The sequence below is a fragment of the Melopsittacus undulatus genome, chromosome 8 (assembly GCF_012275295.1).
Source record: "Melopsittacus undulatus isolate bMelUnd1 chromosome 8, bMelUnd1.mat.Z, whole genome shotgun sequence".
Classification (NCBI taxonomy): Eukaryota; Metazoa; Chordata; class Aves; order Psittaciformes; family Psittaculidae; genus Melopsittacus; species Melopsittacus undulatus.
The window spans coordinates 41,880,689-41,907,436 of NC_047534.1; the positions used below are offsets into that span (position 1 = coordinate 41,880,689).

The 26,748-nt window shown below is 38.2% G+C and overlaps 2 protein-coding genes across 6 annotated transcripts in view; one reads left to right on the forward strand and one right to left on the reverse strand.

Moving 5' to 3' along the window:
- LOC101874711 (neurabin-1-like) overlaps positions 1–9,990 on the forward strand; it is a 41,209-nt gene extending 31,219 nt beyond the window's left edge. For 2 of the 4 annotated variants that reach the window (XM_031052308.2, XM_031052309.2), the window contains exons 16-17: positions 6,379–6,567; positions 8,465–9,079. In XM_031052308.2, coding sequence (XP_030908168.2) covers positions 6,379–6,567; positions 8,465–8,632 — 357 coding nt within the window. In that variant the 3' untranslated portion in view covers positions 8,633–9,079. Of the gene's footprint in view, positions 1–1,990; positions 2,108–6,378; positions 6,568–8,464 lie in introns of all 4 variants that reach the window. The other 2 variants (XM_005152601.3, XM_031052307.2) reach the window with 2 other exon arrangements.
- Positions 9,991–10,775: 785 nt separating this feature from the next.
- PDK1 (pyruvate dehydrogenase kinase 1) lies at positions 10,776–25,745 on the reverse strand. 2 transcript variants are annotated; one of them, XM_005152602.3, is made up of 11 exons: positions 25,446–25,661; positions 21,609–21,750; positions 20,119–20,190; positions 19,302–19,486; positions 18,917–19,006; positions 18,554–18,631; positions 16,465–16,541; positions 15,698–15,796; positions 14,637–14,747; positions 13,324–13,437; positions 10,776–13,197 (listed from the first exon to the last, which is right to left on the reverse strand). In XM_005152602.3, exons 1-11 carry the CDS (start codon positions 25,561–25,563, stop codon positions 13,057–13,059), a joined length of 1,227 nt encoding a protein of 408 aa, XP_005152659.1. In that variant the 5' UTR covers positions 25,564–25,661; the 3' UTR covers positions 10,776–13,056. The 2 variants fall into 2 exon arrangements, with proteins under 2 accessions (XP_005152659.1, XP_030908108.1); XM_031052248.2 differs by lacking the exon at positions 13,324–13,437 and having other exon boundaries at positions 25,446–25,745.
- Positions 25,746–26,748: the final 1,003 nt, after the last annotated feature.

Sequence of the window (26,748 nt, forward strand, 5' to 3'; positions counted from 1 at the left end):
TAAGTACAGTAACTTATAGGAGCATCAGTTACTGAACAAAAATGTCTGTAACATCAGTTTAATTTAGGATCTCAAATTATTTATGCATATAGGGATACAGTATGGCATCCTTATAAAGTACTGTTACTTGATTACACACATAGAGAAAATTCTGGTAAATAATTGCTTACTGTTTGTAGACAACACAGGGTAGTGCTGAGAAATAAATTTTAGAAAGGCAAAAGTAGGAGGCATGATTTTGGCAGAGTTATTTTTTTACTCGCTAAAGAAAAATAATGTAGAGGTCAGGATCTGAGCTGGAAATGAAGGTAATCAAACTAGAAAATATTCTGTAAAACACATACATTGGTATTCTTTAGGAGGATTTTCTTACCAAACCTGCTGTAAAGTTTTCAGGTGTAGCGTCTGGGGGGCTTTTGTACTCTTCAGCTTCAGTCATAAGCTGCTCAGGTAACCTGCCTGAAGTTGTACATACAGTGTCTGCTAAGTAAGTTTGAACCTAGATCCTGCTGCTTTTAGATGCAAAGGGAGGCATACAGATCCAAAAGCCTCCTTTAAACACAGACTAAGTGTAATAACTAAACGTAAATAGTAAATGCTACGAAGATTTTACATTCTTTCAATATGATAGTTCTTACATTAGTCATATTTCTAACCTGAACTTTAATTTCTTAGTTTTTTTAAAAACATAATAGTAATTTATTAAAAGAATATATTTTTAAAAATCTTTCATTTCGTAAGTGTTCTGTTTTGAAAATAATTTGTTCAGGCTGTCAAACTACATAATTTCTGTAGACTTACTGTGTTAAACCATTTTTTGTAAAGACATAGAAATAATTGCTGAATTTCTAGAATGTTCAGCTTTGTCAGTGTTTTTACACTATTTGGTACTTTAGCTAAAAAGATTTTATATAGCCGGATACAGTCCATTTATTATAAAAATTCTTCTAAAGATGTTTTACATCTATGTGGTATTTTTCATATCAAGGTGATTTTCAGATTACATGATTCTGTGCCTCAAATACAGCCACCTAAAAACTGAATCATAGAATAATTTGGGTTGGACCTGTAAAGGTCATCTAGTCCAGTGCCCCTGGAGTGAGCAGGAACATCTTCAATTGAATCAAATTGCCAAGAGCCCTGTCCAGCTTGGCCTTGAATATTGCTGGAGATGGGGCATCTACCACCTCCATAGTAACGTGTTCCAGTGCTTCACCACCCTCATCAAAGCTGTTAAAATGAGCAGCAATACAAAATCTTAACTCAGTATTTAAAGATTTAGAAAGCTTGTCCTTAGGCAAGCTCCGTATTTTCTGTTCATGGACTAATTTGAACCCTGATCTGCAAGCTGCTGTAAGCTCCTTGCTATTCCAAATCTCAATGTATGTTAGGCAGAGACAGCCTATCATTTCACTGTTGACTGCAGTGGTTCGATAATGGGCCACTGTGAAGTCTAAACCTAGCTCTTGTTTTCAGAAACTTTGGAATTTATGGGGGCACTTCTGTGCCATGGGAATCTTAATGACAACAAACAATTGGGACTGATCTTTATCTCACCAACAGAACAGTACCTTCTGAAGCACATTCATAGTACTTGTGTAGGTTTGAGTGGAATACAAACTCAGTATGAATAATTCCCGCAAGTAAGTCTTAAATTGCTTGTCCTCAAATGTGGTATGCCTGCTGAAAAAGTAACCACATGTATTTCCTTGTGTATTAAATGGCATTTGGGGTTATGACCGATTCTCCACACAAGGTGCTTTTATTGGGGATATTGCTTTAAATCTTTTACTATGTTCTTGAATTCATTAATTTAACAAGAACAAGTCAGATGCTTGATGTCATGAGTTCATTTTGTATGTAATCTAAAGGTAACTAAATTGTACTTTGGTTTATTTTCATTTTTTAACAAAAAAATACTAGAATGTCACCTTATGACTTGCTTTTCCAAAGAGTGAGTTAATAAAACATTATTTCCACTTGTTTGCAGAGTAGAGTTGTCATAGATGACACATACCATAGCAAGCCAAGTTGTGAACTTTCAGGGTTAGTGACAGAGCCAAATCTGTCAGGTCGTTCACACACTTTAACCTTCTCTTCAAATGAGGTGAGTTTCAAAGTGTGTATATGTGTGTTGTTGATGTTGTTCACACTACAGCATGTTTAATAGAAACAGATGTGTGTAATGTGACACTAGATGGCTGTCTCCATATTTGAATGTTGAAGAACACTGTAAAGAATCAGCAGTTGTTTCTGAACTAAGGATAGTAGATGCCTTATCAGCCTTTTGTATTCTGATTCTGGTTATAGCATAGCAGTTGGAATTAACTCTTTCTGATCAAATTGCAGTTTCTAATTTAAATATAACACCTTTCTGTTCCACTAATTTAAAGCAACTTCCTGGGTGAATGAAAACTGCAGTGTTTTTGACCTTGCCTTCACATCTCTGCAGGTTTGTTTTGTAAAAACAAACAAAAGGAAAAAGAAAAAGGAAGATAAAAAGGCAGACTATAATGGTTCTGATATGTAAGGGGAAACTAGATACCTGAAAGTCAGTGGTCATTACCCTGGAGAACTTGCTCCTTTAGCTACAGCTGAAACCTAAAGTCTACACTTTGGTAACATTATGAGGTATTGTTTCATGCAATGTTTGACTCATGTGTGTCATTATAGATTAAATCCATTATAGCCTAGGAGGGGTCATTAAAATCAGAACAATCATCTTCCAGAAATTAGGTGGAGGGCTTGCCAAACTGATAGTGCTAATACTTGAAGAAAAAACTACATGGTGATTAATGAATGTGGGGGTTTGTTGTTTACTGTCTTAAACCAGGCTTCGGTGAAAATCTTAAGGTATTCCAGTAATATGTAGGGAGTCGGAACAGTTTTACAATATTATGAATATTAAATCCTAACATAAAATCAGGTGTCAAAAATCATATAACTGGATTACAGGTTTCAGTATTGGATTAATATCTTGAAGACATTTATCAGAGATGCCTGTCATAGATATTAACTGGGGTTTCCTCTGGTTTCATTAAATCTACCATTGCAAGTACTCCCTGCTGTTTCTTGAACAGAATGGTTCATGAATGGAACACATGTTTCTAAAACTTTCAAGCAGTAGAAGTCATTAAGATTTTAACAGACCTAAATATCTTATTGACTGTTGTTCTTTCATCAGCATTACAACTTTCTGATTCTAAAATTCAAACAAAAGTTGTCTGTCATTAATTGTGCACATGTAAAGTGATGATTTAAGCCTTTTCTTGTTACAGATTAGTCAGCTTCTAGTGTTATCTCTTGTTCACGTTACTTATACGTATGACAAGAGAAAGTTGTTTGTACCTTTTCAATAATTATATTATCAGGGTCTGTTCTGAGGTTAATGATAAATATCTCTAATCTGGTTTCTCTTTTGGAAAGCAGTATATGTGCAGAGAAATAGTTCTGTTCTTGTGGTTTCTTGATTAGTAGTGCAATACATTGAGGTCTAGGAAAAAGGGAGCAATCATAGTAATCCTTAATTTAGGCTCTTTGCAAGTAGAATTTTCTACCTGATGCTTGTTTTTTGATGGATATTTATGAACCCATCCAGGGATCATGCTAGTCCACATAACCCCTGCTTTCAGAGGAGTGGCATTATAGCATTTTGCCCTACAAACCCTGGAAAGAGACCTCTGCTCACAGATGCTTAGCAGACTAGCTGGTTAACCCTCCTTTAATCTGTTAAATGGTGTGATGGCATTGGTGTGTTCTTGGGGTTTGTATTTTTATCTTTAGAGTCTTCAGTATTTCTGCATTTTCTTTCTGAATCATCTACATTTTTATGCAGCAGCACATGGTTTTCTTATTCTTCCACATCTTATAAGTACTTTTAGTTCTGCTTTCTGAATTTGAAGCTGATCTTCTGTGTGTGTGTGGTGGCTTTTTTGGGGACTGTAACCCTGATGTACAGCCAGCTTGAGATAGTCCTCCTGTCTGTGGAAGAACAGTAGGGGACTAGAAAAAAAATGTAAATGTGTTATTTAATGATCAATAATTACTCATAAAATCAGTGTTCTTCACCTTATTCATCCACATTTTCTACTTTCCTATTCATATTCTAAAAAAAAAAAAAAAAACAACAAACCCAAGTAGTTCCATGTGTGAAAAATTCAAATTCCACAGGATTAAGTATCTTCCTGTTCACTTCTGTGAGATGATGTCTTAAGTGTTTCAACACAGATCCATTTTTTGGTACAACTTCTTCTGGTTTTAGAGTTGTGTCTTTACCAATATGAAGTAGGAGTTTTTAGCAACTGATAATGCTGAAAAGCATAGATTAGAATTAGTAGCTCATTCTAGAAGACTTCCATGACATGTCTCTTAGCTGCTCTAATCCTTTCTTGGAAGAACTGGTGCAGAGAGGATTCTGTTGAGAGACTGCATTCCCTTGGTGAAGTGAATGAATCTGGGCCTCTTTGACAAGAGTAGACCTTCAAATACACTCTGAAGCTACAGAAGCAAACTTGTTGCATGGCTAGCACAGATGAAATAGAATTTGTGAGTTCCAACCAGAGTACATTTAACATGTTTTCCAGTGTAAAGGAGATGTCTATAGAGAGATGTATACACAGACACATGCCACCCCCACAAAGGGTGATAGTAAGTATACATAAAAAATATACATGTGGCAATATATATTTTAGTATTTCTGGCTGCTGATAGACCAGCCACAACTCTGAGATACAGGTCAAACTTACAATGTAAAAAGTGTTCCCTTTTTTCTGTATTATCCATGAATGCTTGCCTAGTATGAGACAAAGTTAAAAGTTACCAATCTCTATTTTCTATTACAGTATCACATGGGGGAATACTGTTATCTGAAATGTTTTAAAATAAACTGGCATTTTGAAATTCCTTTTAATAATCCTTGCAGTGAATCTTCTTTCTCTGTACTCATCTCTAGCTTGATAGCTTGCACAGAAGACTCATTGTGCCCTGATTGTATATGTTTTAGGACATCAGCACAAACTCTTCTGCTCTACAAACTTGTTCCTGCTTAACTGCACTACCCCCTAATGTACCCACTGTCTTTTTGTTACACACACCAAGGAAAGCAAAACCATTTCTCATTACATGTAGTCCTCTGATACAGCAGAAATTTAAACTTGTTTTCACCCAAGATGTGTTCTATGTTGTGCTCTCAGATCCAGTTACCATCAGATCATGTGATAAGCCTAGGTGTTGCTATCTTTCACTTGCGCTTACCAGAATTATTTTGTTATATTGAATCAACTCTTTGAAATTTTCCATCAAGGGAGTTGGATTTTGAGAGATCTCTCCCATTCGGAGCTGTAGTTGTTCATCTGAAACTTTACAAGGGTCATGTCCCAGATCCATCACTAGGAAGATGCTTATTTCTGTGTTTTCTGTTTACAAATGACATGCATAAAGCTCGTGTTAAAAAGTGGGCATACTTTCTGCTGTTCTGCAAGTATCTTTGACAAACAGTGGAAGCTGCCTAGTGGAGTAGTGTGCAAGTCTAATGCAGCCTGTACTCCATCATGAGCTACTGAGAGATCATTTTGGATAGTTAATAAAATTTCAGGTAACTCTTGATGTTACTGATTTAAGTATCACACCTAGAATTTCTTCTGTACGGACACTGAGCTCTGTTTTATGTAGCTTTTCTTTTGTAATGAAGTCATAGAGTGCTTCAGGATGAACAGCAGTACCTTTTTCCCCTCAGAAGTCAGCTGAAATTGAAGCAGGGAGCTTCAAAAGCATCGTGCACTGGCAAAGTGTACTTTCAGTGGAAGGCCACAAGCTCTTACGTTTCTGAAATGGTCTTCTAATCGGCAGACCCTTTAAAATGTTGATGTGATGGCATTAGATGAAAGAATACACAGTCATCTATTTTTAGAAATTTACCAAATTTAGTTAAACTGTCACCAGATTTACTAACTATTAGAGTTGCTTTTGTTCTGGATTTCCTTCACTTACCATTAATCAGCAACACAGTTGGAAGTGTTACTTGATTCTCCTTGGTGCTGTGTAGGGCAGTATATAACATTATTTTTGAGCTATCTTAACCAACTAACTGAGGAACCTCCTTCATTGTTTGAATGCATCAAATGTAAGCTTTGCTATATAATTTCTTAGAGAAAACCATTTATGTTCTTTAATTCTGACTTAAGTTTGTGTTGCATGTTGTGTCTTTTTGTTTATAACATACTCCTAGGCAAACTGACTGTAAGCTGTGATCTCAAGAACTTAAGTACTTTTGGCAGTAAAGTATGTTTAAGAGTGTGTTTTGTATATCAAACTCAGTTGGCACCTGGAGTTCAACATCAAATAAAACATTGCTCACAGTGATTTTTCTCGATTCGTTAGGCATTAGATGATGAATTTACAACAACAGGAAAGCAAAATCAGTGGCACAGCAGACCTATATCTGAATGGACCACCCAGCAAGTATGCCACTGGTTAATGGGAATGAACATGGAGCAGTATATTACAGAATTCACAGCTATGAACGTAGACGGACAGCAGTTAATGCAGCTTGACAGTGAGAAGTTAAAGGTATGTAAATATCCCAGGATAGATTTTTAGCTGTGTGAATTTCACTGTTTATTCAGACATATTTTTAACCTTAGTCTATTTTCCCATTTTCATGACTTTTTAAGGGCTAGAGTTTCACTTTTTAAATACGTGGAGACAATACAGTTAGCTGAGAACTTAGTAATCGATTGTACAATTAAGGACAAGCCATTTTTAGCCATTTTTTCATAAAAATACATAATATTTCTTTCTTGTTTGTATCTTGAGAATATCAAGGTAAGTGTAATTCCCCAAATGGGCCTGCCCCTCTACTCTGCTCTTGTGAGACCTCACTTGGAGTTCTGTGTGCATTCTGATGTCCTCAACATAAAAAGGACATGGAACTGTTAGAACAAGTCCAGAGGAGGGCCAGGAGGATGATCAGGGGACTGGAGCACCTCCCGTATGAAGACAGGCTGAGAAAGTTGGGGCTGTTCAGCCTGTAGAGGAAAAGGCTGCGTGGAGACCTCATAGCAGCCTTCCAGTATCTGAAGAGGGCCTATAAGGATGGTGGGGAGGGACTGTTCATTAGGGACTGTAGTGATAGGACAAGGGGTAACAGGTTCAAACTTTTAAACAGGGGAAGTTTAGATTGGATATAAAGAAGAAATTCTTTACTGTAAGGGTTGTGAGGCACTGGAATGGGTTGCCCAAGGAAGCTGTGAATGCTCCATCCCTGGCAGTGTTCAAGGCCAGGTTGGACAGAGCCTTGGGTGACATGGTTTAGTGTGAGGTGTCCCTGCCCATGGCAGGGGGGTTGTAACTTGATGATCTGAAGGTCCTTTCCAACCCTAACTATTCTGTGATTCTATGATCTTCAGTCTTGGCACGAGGTCATATCAAAACAAGATCCAGCCATTCCAAATGCACAGAAATTCAGGATCCAGTTTTAGCAATATTATTTTTTCCACATCTGCTCCTCAGGAAGGCTAAAATACTATCTGGTGACCTTTTAGATGGGGTTGGTTTTTTTTTTGTTTTAGTCCTGCTTAAAAAAAATCTATTGTAAATCTTTCTTTGAGCCTTTTCTTGACATTTTACCTCTGGAAAAGCTGTATGGTATGTATCCCCTTGCAGTGCTAGTAAACCTTTGGTTTTTCTTTCTTGTTACATTATCATGCTGAATTTTGGACAGGCAAGATGTGTGTCTAAAATGAGGCTTATTGGTCTATGTATTCTGGCATAAGGCAAATTGTTAATGATCTGTAGTAGGATTTGAGTATTTTAGGGAGGGAGCAAAGTGTCTAGCTTCAGTCTCCAAAATATACCTGCATTTTAGAATACATGTGCACACAATGTCCTGTATTTTGTTAGATAAATATTTCCTTGGACACACGAAGTACCCCTTACTGGTCTACCAAATTACTGTCTCTGGGGAACTTTGGGTGTTGATACTTAAAGCTTCGTGCTGTCTGTAACTTGGAATGAGGTACTGCCACCTGCTGATCAAAAATCAGTGTGTGCTGTTTACTTAGTGATACACTTTTTAATAATACTTTAAAGTTCTTCACGTTAAAAATCAAGAGTAGTTACTGAATATAAATTCCACTTGTATGAAAAGAGAAAAATATTTTGACACTACTACTTGTGCTATATGCTGTAAATTACCAGGTGTCTACATGTTTATAAAATGTGACAAGAAGCTGTTACTTCACAACTGAGCAGGAGTAGGCCCTGGTTTCCGCGCTTACTTTGAAACCCAGATGATCATTTACAATGCTATTGAGGCTGTTATTTTTCAAATAAATGGGCTATCTAGCAGCAAAATGAGTAACACTTTCCTAAACTTTTTATACACACACACACACACTGTTGACAGTGCTGTTGGAAAAAATAATGACGACGTATTCTTCTTCCTTCCCCCCCTCTCCCCCCCAAGGCTTTGGGAGTTTCCAGTCAAAATGACCGATCAACAATAAAGAAAAAAATTAAGGATATTAGAAAAACACAAGAAAAACTGGAAAAGCAAAAGGAAAAGTTTCAAAAGAAGGAGAGAGAAGTTCGCAAGACCGGCAGAGTGGTAACCACTCTTGAATCAAGCTGCTAAAATGACCCTGTCTTATTTTAGTGCAGACTTGCTTCATCTTGAGGAAGTTCAGCAGATTTGTATATAATTGTATAATTGAGGGAGGAGGGAAAGTGCAACAGTTTCACATGGTAGGTGGTTTTTTACTTTTTAATTATGGTCCCTCCCCATTACAACCCAATGAAATGATGTTTTCAGTATTTTTATTCCTAGTTGACTCTGCCTGTACTAATAGACAATAATTTAACTTTCTGCCTTAAGTAATATTGTGCTTCTAAGACCTCAGATGCCCTTCTCATTGACATTGTTTGTGGAAAGCAGAATACTGTATTAAAAATCATTCCAGTATCAGTCAACCAGCATTTGATAGAGTTGAACCTGATAGAGGGACAGTAGAAAAATCCTGCCAACAAATTCAGTCTGTGACAGTCTGTTTATCTGTTGCCACTAAAGATGTATAGTAAAAGTTAAGTTTAAGAAAACAGTAATGTCAAATTAATTTAAAAAGAAAGCATGTATTTCAAATTTATGGATTATTTTGTTTAAATTCTTGTATTTCTGGGATTTTCCTTCAAAGTTCACTGTAGTAGCGTATTGGGTTTGAATTTTATTTGTTGCAACTTACTGAGAAAATAACAAGAAACGTAGTTTCACAAACTACATACACGAAACATAATATTTTCTGTACACTCCCCATATGGTGCTGGGACAAGGTTTAAACCTATAAATAAGATCTTTTTTAACCTATTTTTCCTAAATAATACATAGTTTTATAGATTTACACTATGAGATCAATTTGCAATACATGTATTTCTCTTTTCTACCTGCTACAAGATTTTTTGCGGACCAAATTTATATATTTGCTAATTTTAAACTATACTGTTTTTCAGACTTAAAATACTGAGGGAAAAATTGTAGGGAAAATTATCACTGAAGCACCGGGTTTCTGCATTGTACTTAAATGTTCAATTGTAGACTACAGTTTATTTCTCTTTAAAGGAGGATTTGATTCTTGGAATAGTTTAGAACATGAATTGGTGTTTTGTATATTTACATACTATTTTCTAGAGCTACTACAACAGCACTTCCTTAATTAGATGATTGCAGAAACATTGACTAGTTTAAATATCTGTTCCACCACAGAACAAAACTTACATTATCTGTTTATGTGGACCAAGTTCTCCTTTAAATCTGTGGACTGTTTTTCATTTTAATTAAATGAATGAACTTCACTGTTGGTGTTTCACAGTTGTGTTTCTTTTTTTTTTGTACAAATGTCTTATGAAGTTCAATAGAAGGACTGTGTGGGAATGTTTCTGCACACTGTGCATTTCCAAAATAAAGTTTGAAATCTTGGTAATAATTACTTTTAAGAAGAGGTTCAATTTTCAGTTTCACACGTTAACCAGCAATTCTTTCGTCAAGATGTAACTTATCTACTTTATTTCCAGTAGTTTTGAGTTTGTGCTCCAAATTTACAGACCTTGAGCCAAAGAGGAATGCTGCCCTACCGATAAAAGAGAAGGGAGTTAGAAGTACAGAATGATCAGCTGCTTAGGATCAAATATGTAAACCCACTCTTCAGTTTATTTCTCAGTTAAGTGCTTTCAGCTAAACAGAGAATATTGATGAAACTGTATTATGTTTTTCCTTTAACCTAGCGATCTGATTGTTGCACCTGTGAAGAGTTTGTTTCTTGGGAAGGATTCTAGTACAAATCATTGTTTCCAAGGTTGGCCTGTGTGCAGAGCTGTTGTAGTTAAATGGGGGTCACAGCAGGGATGGTAAACTCACCTGCCACCTGTGCATAAGACTGTCACAGACCACAGCATTTAACATCTGTCAGATGCTAAACAAGAAGAGTGGCTCTTCTTGTACACTACAAGAAGAGTAGCCTAGTACACCAAGCCACAAAATCACCCAACTGAAAGATTAATTTTTAAAATAATTTTAATGAATAAATGTAGTGATTCTTTCAAGAAAATTAACTCAAACCAAGATTAATTTTACAGTGCCAGACTGAGCTCATTTACATACAAAACTATTAATATCAACATTTGGATAGCTGCGCTAGTATACCATTTTTCTACAGTGATTCACTTCAACTTTAACCAGTGTGCTAGCAATTACTTCAGTGCAGTAATGAAAATATTGAACACAGAAATTCTTATGAAAATTTATTTAAATCAACAGTAATCAAAGATCAAACTTATAAGTAGGGTTGAACATTGTAAACTAAACTAGTATACATTTGTTTTCACCAGAGTCATTGGGGTGATGGGTGAGAAGGATACAAACATAATTACACAGCAAGTTCTAATAATCAGAACTGGTAGCTAGTTGAGAGTACAAAAGAGGTTTAATTTTGATAATACCATCTGAAATACTTCAGTAGACTTTCTAGAAAGTAAACTATTTGCTTTTCTTCTGAAATGCTTTAGTTCTCAGATATTATAGAAGTCAATTAAGTTAGTTAATACATTAAAAAATTAGTGGAAGTGCTAGAATGTTCAGCTTCAGAGTGAAGGTTTAAAAATCCCTTGCTGTAACTTTCAGCTTTACTTCAGCAAAAGCAGTAGCTGCAAGTGTTCCCTCTTTTGTACAGGTTCCATTTTACAATATGAGGAATTTCTTGCATCCATCCATCTCACGTCCATGTAGCCATGCACATGGAAAAGGCATGCTAGTCACCACCTCACATCCTTGTAAAGAATTAAAATAGAGACCTCTCAAAGTATGCACAGGCTTGAGTGGAGCGGGTAACTTTTTAACTGTTCTGGTGGCAATTAATCCTCCCTCAGTGTTAATTTAACTGTGTATACAGCCCATTCTGTAAATCACTCCTGTTAAAGTGACCTACATTACCTTGTCCAGGGTGTAACACCATTTTTATTGTCTGGTAGAAGTAGGCTAGGGAGGTGGCAGGTGATAATCTTCAATCTGGCTCAGCTACACCTAGAATAGCATGACTTTAATTTCTGACATACCAGCTATTCCCTTCACTTGTGGTACCTCACCTTCTGCTCTGTGCAGATACGAAACTAGCAAAATTTAGGCTTACTGTTTCTTAGAGGGATTATGCATGTCTGCTGCAGAACAAAAATCACAGAATTACATGCAATGTATTAACTGAGAAAATAATTAGTTCTCAGTGTCTTTAACTGCAGCAGTCCTCAAATGTTCAGGAATGACAGGGATCAAGATGCAACATACATGTGTACCATTTGAACAAAGCTGGCACAACAGGCATTGAAAGAAGTTGAATCCTTTATTAAAATAAAGACTTTGTATCTGAAATGTAATACTCCTTCCCCCCTCTATCCTCTGCAGTGTGTTTTGATGGTTTGCCTTTGACATAAACACATTCTGCTTACCTTATTGATGTTATAGTGTGACTTCCAGTTACTACATAAATGAAGCCAGAAGCACATCACAGATACAAAGGTATTTTTGAAAACTGTTAACTCCACTTTTTCTTAAATACACCTGAGAAGGTAATTTCTATTGTCAAAGCAATAGAGATGCCCTATTAAGGGCAAATTTTAAAAACCTGTTTATTAAAATAGTTTCCATTTACAGCTGTAACCTGACATACCCAAATCTGAGATCTTACTAGGGCCAGAACACTGATACTGCATTTTGATACATACAGAAGCATAAACAGAAGCAAGACAGCATATCTTTACACAAGTTATCACCATTTGCTAATTCACAAGGATCATTACAAAGTAGGTTTTGCGCATGTATTAAATATTCACATTACAACCAAAGAAATATGACCAATACCCCATACCTGAGATACATCATACCAGCAGTAGCAGCTAGAACTGATTTATTTTCTTTACACAGACCTAAGTGTGATTTCTACAGCTGCAAAAGTCTCAATGTGGGCAAGGTGTGCAAGCAACATAACTAACTTTGCAAAATCAGGCTTCAGCATGCTTAAAGAATAGGAGAGTGATATACAGGTGCAAATGTATAGCAATGAGCTCCTCAGTATTTCTGACATGAGTTTTTCCATTAACCTATAATACTGTATAATGGAAAAATGCTCTGGTGAGATTTTTCAATAGTTCTATTAAAAACATTTTGTAATTATATGAATTAATACATTTCTCACCAGATGCTGCATAAACTGCATTGATCCCTATAAAACCCAAAATTACTGCTCCCTTAGCTTATCTACAAAATACAAAATGGAACAAATTAACTGTGACCTTCTCACTTAAAATTTAAACGTATGTACAGGTTTGGGGGTTGTCTTGGGTTTTGGTTTGTTAGGGGTTTTTTTATTCCAGAAGAGAGTAATTACATTAAACCTTCTGTTACTCCACTTAAAATTACTTCCACCTATCAGGTGTGGTTCAGCATCTTGGTGTGTAAACCAGGTCTTTTTAATTCCCTCTACAGACATAACTACTTCTTACAAACTGTTGAGGAAAAACCTATATACTGCGAAAAGTGGTCATGTCCTTTGGCTCACTGCTTGGCACGCACCAATCGTCTGCTTCATGGTTTGCTTTATAGTGTTTCCAGGCTGCTTTGTTATATACAGGGAGTCTTTCAATTGAGTCTGTTGATAAGGCCTGTAAATAGAGAAGACTGTAGCTGACAATTCTTTTTAATCAAATTTATGGTAACAACAAGGAGTTCCATTAGCAGTTAGATTAGTGTTGCTGATAAATTTAAAATGGTACAGTGTTACATCATACCTTTATGTAAATAACTGCATCTGTACCGTAGCCTTCTAAGGAATACAGTTTCAGGTCTCCTTGGAAGTACTGTGCATACAGACGGGATATGGGTAAGCCATAACCAAATCCAGCCTGATCCAGGAGAAAAAGTGTATTTTCATTAATTAATTAATTAATTCATTTCATTAATTGTATCAGTCAGTGGTGTTTTCTGGTTTAATTTAATAGGTAAATAGACAAACTCAGCATGATGTTTGACAGTGACAGGCATTCAAATATTTACTATTATGCCCCCCAGAACTACTACAATACAGCCCAGAAACAGAACTATGCATGGATGATTGTGATTATGAGAAAACTGTTATTCCTTTGTCAGACAGGGCCAGTAGGTAACACTTCTTATATTATGGTAGCTTTTTGAGAAGAGATTATACCATTAGAGAAATCTGTACTGAGTCTGTCTTAATGCCTTATTGAGCTGCTAATCTTAAGAACACTAAGTAGTTACATCAGATACATTTCATCATCAGTATATATATAAAAAAGTTCCAAGAAGCAATGTCTATGAGTTTGTAGCATATACTAAAATTCCATCAAGCCCTGTCTGCAGTAGCAGGGCATAGCCCTGAAATGTTAAGTGTAATTTTTTTAGTTTACAAAATTGAAGAGGTAATCTCTCAATGAACATACACAATGCTTTTCTGTAAAGATCTAGTGAGTTGCACAGTCGTCTAAATGTAGAACGCTGTATATATTTAAAAAACACATTCTGAATGAAGCAGTGTGAGAGAATAAATTTGGAAAAGCTGTTAAATGCTTCTCACTGAGACCTACAGCTTTATTTCTTGTGCATCTGTTAAGTTCACACAAGACCAAAGAAGATTGTTCATATACCCTGTGATACCTGCCTACCTTCATCCTTGCTCTATGGAAAGACTGGGGAATACTACAACTTGCTACGCAGTACAAATAAAACTAGGGTCTTGATTTGAAATCACTGATAATAACTCTTTTTCCTTTCATTCAGTAGCCATAAGAATTTAATCCTGTCCTTACTGCACTGCATGCAGCATAGTTAAGTGTTCTGCTTGAGGCAGCTGATCTTTATATTTGCAGAAAAACAGAATCTTGAACAAGTTTAAATAATTTTTAGTATTTCAGGATTTTATGCAATTTGCCAGTTGCTTTCAAAAAAATATTTGAATTAAGCTCTAATGTTGAAATGATGATACTCATATCTATAAAATCAGTACTTCATAGCTGTGTCTAAATGGCTTCTCTTGTGACAATTTACCATACCTAAGATGACAAGGTATATAAGATTCGCATACCAAAGGTGTAGCTCGAGATGTCTCAACACGTGGACGTGGTGCTGTTGAATACATGTAGTTGAATAGTCTGTCAATTTTCCTCATAGGTACACCTCCACCACGATCACTCATCTGGAATAAGAAGGAAGATGTAGCATTATGTCTCTGAATACATTTTTGTATAAGACAGATGCTATCAAACAATGATCCAGAGAAAGTTCAGGTAAAACATAATATAAATTGTCCCTATTCAATTATGGGATTTCTTAAATTCTCAGCTACAGCAATGACCAGAGATAGATGAATCATTCCCTTTCATCCCTTATACAAAACATTTAAATAAAATACTACCTTAAGAAACACTCAGTATCTCTTGGAAGCAGGAAAATTCTACTTAAATTGTGCATTGTTTTTATCTTGTTCATAACTCAATTTTGTCTGAAGTCAGAATCTATACCTTTTAGCAAATACCAGGTTCTGTGTATTTTTATCTTTATTTCTCAGGAATACTGCCCATTAAATACAGGCCATTAAAACCCATTACTGAAGGAGTAAGTCATAAGAGTTGTTTGCTATGGTTTACTGAGAACTATGAAAAAGCTCATGCTTGCAGTTGGTACAGAAAAATAAGAAATTACTCTGCAAACTGTACTTTAGAGAGGTTTGATTTGCATGGAATAGACAATGTTGATTTACCTTTTTTCAGTTGTTTCACACCTGTATAGCTCTGTCATTGTCACCTACAAAATGTTGGTATTACAATTCTAGAAAGATGCTACTTTTTAGAACAATACTATTTTTAGTCATGCTTGCTTGTAAACTAGGGAAGACAAAAGTATGACAAAAGTATAGAATTCTGTTGCAGCGCCTTTAGTGTGACTGTGCAACCACTTAATGAATTTCCTAGTCATGCAGTATGTGGAATTCTATAATGGTCTTGTTACTTACATACTACTACATCACAAAGAATCTATTGTTGGAACCAGATCACCAGCTAAAGTTTATAATATGCTGTCTATGATGGAGAGTGGGGGGAGAGGAATAATCAAAATAACCTTCAAAATAATAAAAAATGTGGGTACCTTCACAGTTAAATCCTCATTTCCCAACGTGACGTGTACGTGAATTGGAGGATAAATACATCGATCAGCATGATGTTCCATGGTGGCTCTCATTGCATTCTGTAATTTTCAAGTATAATATAAATCCTGTTCTTACCACTTAACATATTCTCTTCAAACATCAATTTGAGAAAGTTATCACGTTTCAGAATGGGGGCAAAAGCATGTGGTTTTACAATAGCTTTTTAAAATATTTCTTGCCTGTTAGTATAGTATTTATGTAGTTTATTAGAATACACACTTTTTTTTTAGAACATCTGAGTATTTTAATGTACAGTTTTATGCATCAATTATTTATAATGCTTAGTATGTGCAATATGACACAAATATCAAGAAAAGTCTAGGACTAAACTGGTTGAGGAAAGCTGTACAGGACCTGTTACACATTATATCAGACTTGAAGATGTCCCACAAAGTGGGTATCTTATTTTCACTTGTATACAGACATTAATTAATAAAACATCTTAAGACTTTTTGACAAAGCTGTCTACTCAGAAGATTCAGATGTATTCAGTGGCTAGGCAAAGGAGGTGTATTTTCCATAGCTGTTCATTTTCTGTGCAGTTACTGTTTATCTAAATAGTACAATTTAGGTATTGTCCCGCAGACAAATAGAGACAGCTTTGCAAAAACACACTGCTATCTAGAATTGGTTCAAAAAGGCAAACAAATGCAATCTCAGTAAACAAAGATGTATAAAAGAATCATGTAATGGTAAGTACACAGACCTTGAAAAGTTCAAAAACCATGTGATAGAGATGTGATGGCACATACACCACTTGCATGGGCTGTCCTGGTGATTTGACTGGAGGAAAGAGAGACTAAGTAATTAAATAGCAAACTAGGTATCTTTTACTCATTTCCACAGTAATCCAAAATGTGTATTTATATTGTTGAGAGAATTTATCATTATTAGAGAAGGAAAATTTGAACAGAAATCTTTTAAGAAGTTGTATGTTAATCAAAAGTCATCCTCAAGATTTTCAAATGTGCTTGCTGCCACAGAAACTAATCTTAAAACCCATTGTGGCATTACTGGTTAGGGCATATATTTGCTCTCAATAACCCATGAGAATGTTACGATGAAGATAGAGTCAGGCTCTTCAAGTGCTGTGAGGACAAGAAATAGTGTATGACATAATAACAGAGGTTCTGACTGGATACAGAGAAAAACTTTTTCACCATGACAGTTAAGCATTGAAACAGGTTGCCCAGAGATGTTATACAGTCATCATCCTTGAAGGATTTGTAAGACCAAACTGGATAAAGCCCTGAGCAACCTGATCTGACATTATAGCTGCCCCTGTTTCCAGCAAGTCAGGCTAGGAATCTCCTGAGGTCCCTCCCAGCCTGAATTATCTTATGATCTTACAAATGCACCAGATAATTACAGCACAGCCTATTCTTGGATTCATTTAGAAATGAACAAAAAATACATGCTGTCTAGAAAACCGGTACACTTCTCAAAGTTCTTTTTAAAGAATAAATTCCAGAAAATGCATCATGAGGATATGTTCATTATATCAAAAATGAAGGAAAGGTTGCTCAGAAAATTCTGCTGGCTCTTAAGGTTTGTTCAGTTCAACAAATTAATTATTTCTCACCAGACTGTTAGTGACCAGTGCTTTATGAACATAAGTGCTGAAGACTAGTTATGTCAAAAGACCTAGTACAGATTATGTACCCAGCAAAGACAAAGGGCAGGGGAACTGGAGGATGGGAATCACACTTTAAAACATGTCTGGCTCCTGTCCTCAAGTTAACTGCTTCCCTCCATGCCTCCCTCCCCAAATCCCATGCCTCACTTTTAAATAATGGTCTTCACTCTCATCTGTGGGCAGGGAACATGCATTTGGCCTGGATCAGATTTAACTTGCCTTCGCAATTCACTGAGCAAAAGGTCACTCCTTTTATAAATGCTGATCTGTTTGTTCTGGCTTCTGAAGCACCTACACCATTAAATGACCCCTCAGTACAATTAGCTAGTGTGACTGACAGTTTCCTACAAGTGTTTTTAGCATCATGCCCAAAAGACAGAGAGAGGTAATCCCTTTAACCTAGATACAAAATTACAGGTTTTGTACAGTAGGAAGAGAAAATCTGGGATGTGTACTCAAGGTCATACTTCCTTTGCCTTTAGCTTCATAGGCCAAGTTACTGTGATTGCAATGTGGCTTTCGCAATTACTTGTAGGAGCAGTTCTGATTGCTTGTTTTTGTAGGTCTGGTTGAACTTGAAATTTAGTATCTTTAAAAGCACTCCAGTAAGCAATGTCAGAAAGGCTCTTTAGCATTCTGCAGTATTATGAAGACAATAGCTGACCTCTGAGTTCACAGCAACACAGATGTAAGCTTTTTGCAAGTCAGCCAATGTCCAAATATTTTTTACTATGACTCGAGTATACTACATCTAATTACAACTACAGGAACATGATAGCTGAATAAGCATGAGAAATTAAAATGGAATGTTTAGTATAAATCTTAAAAAGTGTCACAAGAAATGTAAAGCGTGAGATACAATAGACAGTGTAGGGTAAAGACATGCAAGAAACATTAGGGAGGGAAGCAGGCTGCTAAAATCTGCTATATCAACAGCCGTAGCATGAAAAATCTTTCTACTGATTTCAGTTTTCCAGTTAAAGGGAGAAATAGGGAAAGCCTTCTGCCAGATTTAAGAAATAAAAACTGAACAACTTATTTATGACAGCAGATATAGAGAACACATTAACTACATGAAAAGTGTAAGAAGAACACACCAGCTACTTTAGAAGAAGCCATAACTATGTTCAAGAGAGTGCCTCATCCCATATCCACTTACCATTCAACTCTTCAAGGATGAGTTCTGGAGAGCTCATGTAATATAAATCACAAAGTATTTTGGCACTTTCATAGCCATCTATAATAAAAACACAGAAAGTTACATTTTCCCCTCCTTTATACAGTTTTCTCCCTTATAGTTTGCTAAAAAGAAAACCAAGAATTTAAAACACTGTGAGCTGTCAGGAACATTTTGTACTTTCTCACAAAAACTGAGCTTATAGGGAAAAGTGACAAAACTTGAAATGAAACTTCTGCTTCAGGCAGGCAAGAACTAAACAGTATATGAATATCAAGATGTGTATTGACTCTCAGTACAGACATTGTGTAAGTTTTCAGGATTGTTCTTATCTGCTGACTTTACCTCTAATAACTTCAACAACATTGCAGCTAGGATCAATGCTTCCAATGTGTTTTGGATGAGCTGGATTATTTTTCCCACCAAACAGTAACGCTGACAAAAAAAAAAGGAAAATATTATTTAATACCCAATATAATTTTATCATTTTCATTTTTCTTCTGGTTTTCTAAATATAAATGTGTAGGCAATCTATAATTCCAATCTTCACCATAATTGAAAGCCTACTATTAGTATTTTAAGAACTGTATTAAGAATTAGTTTATAAATAATGAGGCAAATAGCGTACTTCTAAGAAGTGCTTAAGTACATATTAAGCACTTAAAAATTAGAGGATATATACTGACATAGCACAGGTTTCATTTCCCATCCTTGCTACAATGGCACTTACAGTGTTGATTAAGGAGCATTCTAATTGAAATGCGACTCATGTAGAAACGGTCTAAAAAATACTGCACATTCTGTGAGGTCACTGGATCGATGCCAAAGCTTTCCTTGTACTCTATCGCTCCTTGAGCCATCGTAGGAATTACATCATTGTGCCGATTCCGGATTTTTATCACTGTATCTGTAAAACTAAAGTGAATACACTGTTAGTATTTCACTTGCAAATTAATTTAATACTTTGGCAAACAGAATCTGCCTACAGAAATTAAGACTGATACGTACAGAATTATCACAGGTCTGCCTACAGCAATATGAATACAGGTCAGTCTTTACAGCATATTTCAAGCAACTAGCATTGAAACAATCAGTACTCAACCATTACTGATTATTTATAAAATTATTATTTGTTTGTTATCTTGATTATTGCCAGAAAAAGAGAAAACTGTGCCAACCATTTTCATGCAGATAATCCCATACCTGTCAAATGACGGTTATGGTCAGCCAAGGAAGAACAAACCTACTCTACAGGTGAAAAGTGCCATAAATCAGTTCCACCATTACAAGTAAGGAACTTGTAAACATTTGGTCAAGTTTAACATATTCATAATTTCTTCAGTGTAACAAAAATAAACCCCTGACCAGACTGACAGAGCACAGAAGTGCTTTGTTTCATACTTCAATGCACCCTCAGCTTGGGAACAGGTGGTGACCTTTCTGCAGTTCTTTAAGATGGGAGACAGCTGAGATTTCTCTTAAGCTATTGTTTTCTTGCCAGTTCTTCTACATAACATTATCATCATAATGTGACAGCAAATCCTTACCTATGAATAGCCTCCGAATCTTCTGAGCTTTTGTCCTTAAAGTCAAGGATCTCCTGAAGACTTTGGACATACCTTTAAATGAAAGAAAACGTGACAAAGACCAATTCTAATATGCCTCCCCAGATCCCTTGGGTTAGTAATTTATGCTCTTTCAAAGCTGCTTGTTTACAAATCATTGCATTTGGTGTATCCTGTTGACCTATCCCCTGAGAATTCTGTTAGATCCCTTTTGAAACTATTCATGTTTTCTTCCAAAGTTCCAGAGCAACGAATTCAGTAATTTCATTAGAATGCATAAGAGATCTTCCTTGTGTTTTAAACCCAGTAGGTGATCACTTATTTGCAGCCCCAGTGAGCCCCCTGTTATTAGAAAATCTTCCCGGCTTGTTCATGATTTAAGTATTTCTGCTATCTCTTTCCTTAGATGTGTATTTTCCAAGCTGGAGAATTCTATTTGGTTTCTCCTCACGCAGAAATTGTTCCAGCCCTCTGATTATGCCTCTTGGTCTTTTCTGTTCAGGACAGAGTGACTAAAACTGCATGTAATTCAGAGGAATAATGGGCTAACACAGTGGTACAATTATATTCCTCCCTATTTGTTACTTAGTTCCTAACACTATTTGCCTTCTTGGCCATCAACTGACACATTCAGAAAAATATTGCCAGTAGCACCAAAATGTCTTTTTCCATTGTAAGCAAGCAAACATACAGGGAAAGGAGGTTCCTCTCTGTGCTCCACTTTGCATTTGTCCATGTGGAATTCATTTCCCATTTGATCAATGTCATTTAGGATCATAACAATTTAAACATTCACCTTTCATTAATAGCTTCCATCTTCATTGATAGCTCTTTTTATATTCAGTAATCTAATCAATCCCACTACTCACTGGCATATTTTCTGTTCTCTTAACTTTAAAAGTCTTTCCAAATAGCCACATGCCTTTTAGCAGTTGCCAAGAAGTCTCTTTGTTTTCCTTTTGTCTTACAGAAGTTTATGCTTACATGCAAGTTCCTTACCTCAAAGCAAATTCTACTTTTCAAATGAGGTCTTTTTTTATTTTAATAAAATTCCATTGCTCTTTCTTTGTATTTGCTGCGCCTTTACTCTCAAATTGCAATAGCCTGTCCTTTAAATGGTTTCTACTACCTTCTGCAAGCATTTTGTGCTTTAGCCTGCTTCTGTTGGCTTCTACAATTAGGTAAGTTCGTTATTAAACATTGTTCTGGTGAATTTTTGTTTTTACTGAATTCTCATACATGACTCTCTGCACTACTTGATTTTTAATTCCCTTGTGGGTTCTCTAGTTGCTCCTAGGGTTTTTTCCAAGTGTGTAAACTTAGTTCCTGATTTATGTCACATTGGGGTATTTACTCAGTCTAAATAAGTGATGTTCATGTAACAAGCATGTGAAATGTTCTTTCTCTAGAAGAGAACAAGTTCCTCCAATGTGTGCATACACACAAGATCACCCTTAAAGGTATGATCTTACCAGCTCTGTACCAGTTGAACTGAAGGTGTTCTCAGGAGGTTGTCTGGAAGCAGGCTTATTTCCTTCATTATGTTTGCCAGTCTCACAGGCAACTCTTGTCGCAGAAACATAAATGAAGTCTTTTCACAAGCATTTTCAGATCCTAAGACCAAAATAAATATAGGACAACATCAGAATAAAGTCAAGTACATATGGTAGAGAACTACACAAACTCTTACTTTCTTGCATAAGAGCTCTGTGGTTTGGTTTTAAAGTTGACTTGGCCTGCCTGGTAAGCCAGCATTCTTTCACAGCAGCAGCCTATTTATATTTCAAAATGTAAATTCATATTGAAACCTACCAGCCCTGTTGTGGTAACAATATATAATTAGAAACTAGTGCAACAGTTGCAGACCTATACTATTCAACTTTAAATACAACCTTATCCATGTAAAGGGTTCATTTTATTTGCAGCAAACATTGATGGTAACAGTATGTCATTCTGAACATGTCAGAGAAGTACATGAAACCAGCACAGGAAACTATGTGGGAAGGATGCTTGAGAAAGTATGGTCCGTACACCCTTCTCGATCACTGATCTTACTGAATTACCCTAACTCATATTGAAACACTTACAGACAATAAATTCTGTAATGTTTATCTCCTTTTCAGCTAGATCTGTTTAGTTTAAATTCAGTCTTACCAGAATAGAGGACAGATAAATGAATTCAAATGAATACTGAGAGAAATTAATTAACAGCTACAGTGCTTAGTCATTATGACAGTAGATCTCCCATATATTTACTTCATAAATATTTTACATTTTTAAAAGCTAAAAGTTAAATTACTGCATCTGTTGACAACTCACCTATCCTTTTGTAAGGACAGGTATGATCTGTGTGGGTGGCAGTTAAATGGGGATGGCAGGTAAATGTGGTTACTAAGATCAAGACCTAAATTTACTCCCACAATGCTTGTTTTAATAGGCGAGAAAGGAGGGTGCTGAGTGAGGAAGAGGCTAAGAAATGCTGTACTTTATTCTCAGTCAGACTTCTTTCTAGACTTCAGAGTGTCATGTAAACAGCATCTGAACTTACTAACCTGTTCATCTGCTGCAGAGAAGTACATACCTCAGGCTTGGTGTTTCACAACAGGTAACTCCTAAAAACTAACTCTGATGTTTCTGCTCAGTTCACTTCTTCCATTTGGCAGGGGGGATTTGGGGAAGAAGATTAAAGGAAGGAACATTGAAAAGAGGAAGCTGGAGTGTCTTAAACAGGAGAAATCTTCACCAAATTGAAATGGAGAAGTTTAGTTTAATGCATGCAGACTCATATGTTACAAACTACACTGATGAGAGGATGTTGGCTAACTTAATAAAAAAGTGAATAGCTGACAAGAAATTCCTCACCAGTGACACCAATATTATGCATTGCATACATATGACCTCTGTCCAGAAACTTTTCATACTTCTCCCTAGTCCAATTGCATTTCAGGCATGACTCTTCCTGGCCTGTCTCTTTTCTCAAGTAAAATTTCATGGACAAGTCAGATTGAAGGTGTTAGAATGTAAAGATCTTCTTCAAATGCCTCATATACTCAGCAAATGATATTCCACAAATTAGTTTCCTATCTGGAGGCTGTATCTTTGCAGTCTGGGATCATATATGGAAGACAGCTTAGGGTATGCAAGATTTCACTGAATGGGCAAATGACTGCTTCCGTGTGTGCAGCTACAATCTGTCCGTATCCATCAAGGAATGGATGAGACTCCTACAGAAAATACTGGGCACTTATAACCCAAGCCAGACTGACATGTATGATTCAGACCTAAATTTGCTTATGGAATATTTCATTTGCTGGATCAAAACCTGGAGGAACTAGAAGCAGACTTTGCTTTTTTTAGCATTACCAGATTTTATGATTTCCTCTTTAACTGTTCTCACTCCAGTGAAAGGAGCCGAAATCTCAGATGAAAACAGGACCAGATTATAATGGCTACAGTATATTTTAGAAACAGATACTGTCTAAAGCCTTGCACTCTCCTAATTTTTTGCCTTTATTAGTTTTTACTGTTATTAAAAGCAAAAGAGAAAACTTCAAGACTGTATTTACCTTATGTTCAGGTATTCACAGAAAAAGTAGCCTAACTTTTGATATGGGGAAATACCGTGGCTTGAAAATAACACCTATTTTAAGGTAAGCATTATTTTATTGGTATTTTAGTGGTAAAATAATGCAAGTCAAGGTGAAGTCTTAATTGTGCAATTCTTCACTTAAGAGTATGGTAGCAACAGAATATATGGTGGGGTTTCTGTACAAATCTGGAGTTTTAAATAGTGGACACATTTTACTGCAGTGTATGAAACACTGAACAGATGGACGAAATTACTGTGGATAGTTAAGAGCAACTTTTCTTTGTATGTTTTCCTACTTACACAAAGCCTGGAGTTCTAGGATTAGTTCTCAGTTATGTTTTACTTACAAAAATGTAAAAAGCAATACAACTATTAACTGGTTAAATGTTTATATACAACATTTATATAAAAATATATGTACATGAGAGTGCCTTGGGTACAGAATGTATTACAGGATGGCTCCATCCAGAGGCTTTGAAAAAGTCTCACTGGGAATTACAAGACTTTTCTCCTGTATGTAGTCTGCTCTGAAGCAGGACAAATGCAGTGATCTTTTTTGTTTCCAAGCCATCCGTCAAACCTGGGAGCATTACAAGTGGTTTTAGCAGGGAGTGTAAGAGTATCCTGCCACTGATATACTCGTTTTCGAGGACAGATTCCCAGTCCTTCAGAATGAGTCCTTCTCTCACACATCTTCTACAACAACAACGTTTGGGTAGGGTGTTTTTCTAGGGCACAGGCATGTGACTGGGTCATGACTGTTCCAGCTGCCGGGCACCAGCCAAGGTCAATGTTGCTGTGCTTGGTACACCTCACAAGGCTGCACGTTGCTAGTGTGCGAAAGGCTTATGCTGGAGAGGGACTATTCATTAGGGACTGTAGTGATAGGACAAGGGGTAACGGGTTGAAACTTAAACAGCAGAGGTTTAGACTGGATATAAGGAAGAAATTCTTTACTGTTAGGGTGGTGAGGCACTGGAATGGGTGCCCAGGGAGGTAGTGAATGCAGTGCTCAAGACCAGGTTGGATGAAGCCTTCGGTGGTATGGTTTAGTGTGGGGTGTCCATGCCCATGGCAGGGGGGTTGGAACTGGATGATCTTAAGGTGCTTTCCAACCCTAACTATTCTATGATTCTATGATCATAGAATCACAGAATGATTTGTGTTGGAAAGGACCTAAAAGCTCATCCAGTTCCAATCCCCTGCCACGGGCAGGGACACCTTCCACCAGACCAGGTTGCTCCGAGCCCCGTGCAGCCTGGCCTTGAACACTGCCAGGGATGGGGCAGCCACAGCTTCTCTGGGCACCATGTGCCAGGGCCTCAGCACCCTCACAGTGAACAATTTCTTCCCAATGGCCAGTTTAAATCCCCCCTCTCTGAGTCGCGCTCCAACAGCACCAATGTTCGGAGCTGCCCCCGCCCCCTCCCCAGCGCTGCAGGTCTTGCGATGCCAAACACGGAGCTTCCAGCTGAATCTCAGCCTTGCCCCGGTTCCATCCCCAGGGTAAGGAGCCAGCTGGGCTCCCTTGGCCCGGAAGCAAACGGACCCCTCTCTAGCCCAGAAGAACCGCACCAAGCAGCGGCAGCCACAGCAGGAGCGCGGCGGGAACAGCGCCGGGGGGGAGGGGAGCCCGGGCCGCGCGCCCTCCCCTTTCCTTCCCCCGTGCTCCTCAGAAGCACCGGCTGGCGGGCGGCGGGTCGGCCCGGAGCGGACTCACCGAAGTCAAGGAACTGCTTCATGGAGAGCGGCGATGGGGAGAAGCGTGAGTAGAAGTCCACCTGCTGCGGTATGCTGCCCGAGGAGGCGCCGCGCAGCAGGGCGCGCAGCAGCCTCATGGCGCGGGCTTGTCTCACCTCAGCCTGGCCCAGCCGCCATTTCCCGCCACGCCAGCTCCCCCGGCCCCTGCCCAGGCCGCGGCCTCCTCTGCCGCGCCACCGGGAGGAGGTGCCCGGAGGCGTGGGTGTCTCCTCACGGCCCAGCCCCACGCAGCGGCGATGGGGCGGAGGAGAGGGCGGCTCCGAGGGAGCGGAGGGGGCGTCAAGAGCACCTCTGGCCACACGGGCGGAGTAGCAGCCCCCGAAGCGGCCGCTGTGTCTCGGGTGTGTGCGGGAGGAGGCGGCGGTCGCTTCGTGCAAGAGTCCAGCCTTGAGCAGGTGTGGTGTTGGCACGGGGGAGGTTGCTGCCGCCTTCCCCCCGTCGGGCTGCGGGGTGTTCACGGGGCGGGAAGCCCTGAGGGGACTAGAGGCAGCGGTTTCTCTAGCGAGGCCGAATGGTGCCGTGTGTCTGCCCCCGCTGTGGAAGGGCCGTCCGGGAGGTTGGCCCGTGCGGTAAACGGCGGGCTCGGGGAGGGGGGAACGGGGGGGGACTGCCGCTGCCCTTCGTCTGGAGCGGGCGGAGGGCGCCTTTCTGGTGGGGCTGCGATGGGAGCTTGCGGAACCTCCGAAAGTAGCGGCTTTGTTTGCACCGCAGCCGGCAGGCATGAGGGCAGCGCCTCACCTGCGGGCTTCCAGCCGTGGTTTAACTGCTGGGTGTGTGGTGGCTTGGCGGCGCGGTGGTTTGCGAAGGGACACTGCGGGCCTGGGATCCCTTCGCTGGGTTGCAGGGTGCGGGTGGTAGAAAGGAGAGGAGGGATAATGTGTCTCGGAAAAGAGAAACAGAAAAATATAGGGGAAAAATAGGGCTTCTGTTTGCATAGATATACTCCTGATCGGTCAGCTAGCACAATATGTGGCTTTGTTGATTAAAGAGTCATCATCGTCATCATGGCTTGACTTTGTGAAGATTTGGGAAGGGTTTTACCCACGCTTACTACAAGCGTGCTGATGGATAAAAAGGCCAATGTGGGATAGGCAAATCCGGTTGCAAAAAGCACAACGAAAGGTCTCCTTGAGTGGTATAGACAGGGCACGATGCTTTCTTCTTGCCTTTTCTCGAAACTAAATTTGCATGTGTTCTGGAAGGAGACAACTATATATATGTATAGTGTGTCTCTGAGTCTCCCGAGTGGAGACCAAGGTGGA

Excerpts from the sequence above, each read along its gene's own strand:
- PDK1 (XM_005152602.3), bottom strand. The coding sequence starts at position 25,563 with ATGAGGCTGCTGCGCGCCCTGCTGCGCGGCGCCTCCTCGGGCAGCATA. Across the intron at positions 20,191-21,608 it reads GTTCAACTGGTACAGAGCTG|GTATGTCCAAAGTCTTCAGG; the intron begins GTAAGATCATAC and ends TTTCATTTAAAG. Across the intron at positions 19,487-20,118 it reads GATTCGGAGGCTATTCATAG|TTTTACAGATACAGTGATAA; the intron begins GTAAGGATTTGC and ends TATTCACTTTAG.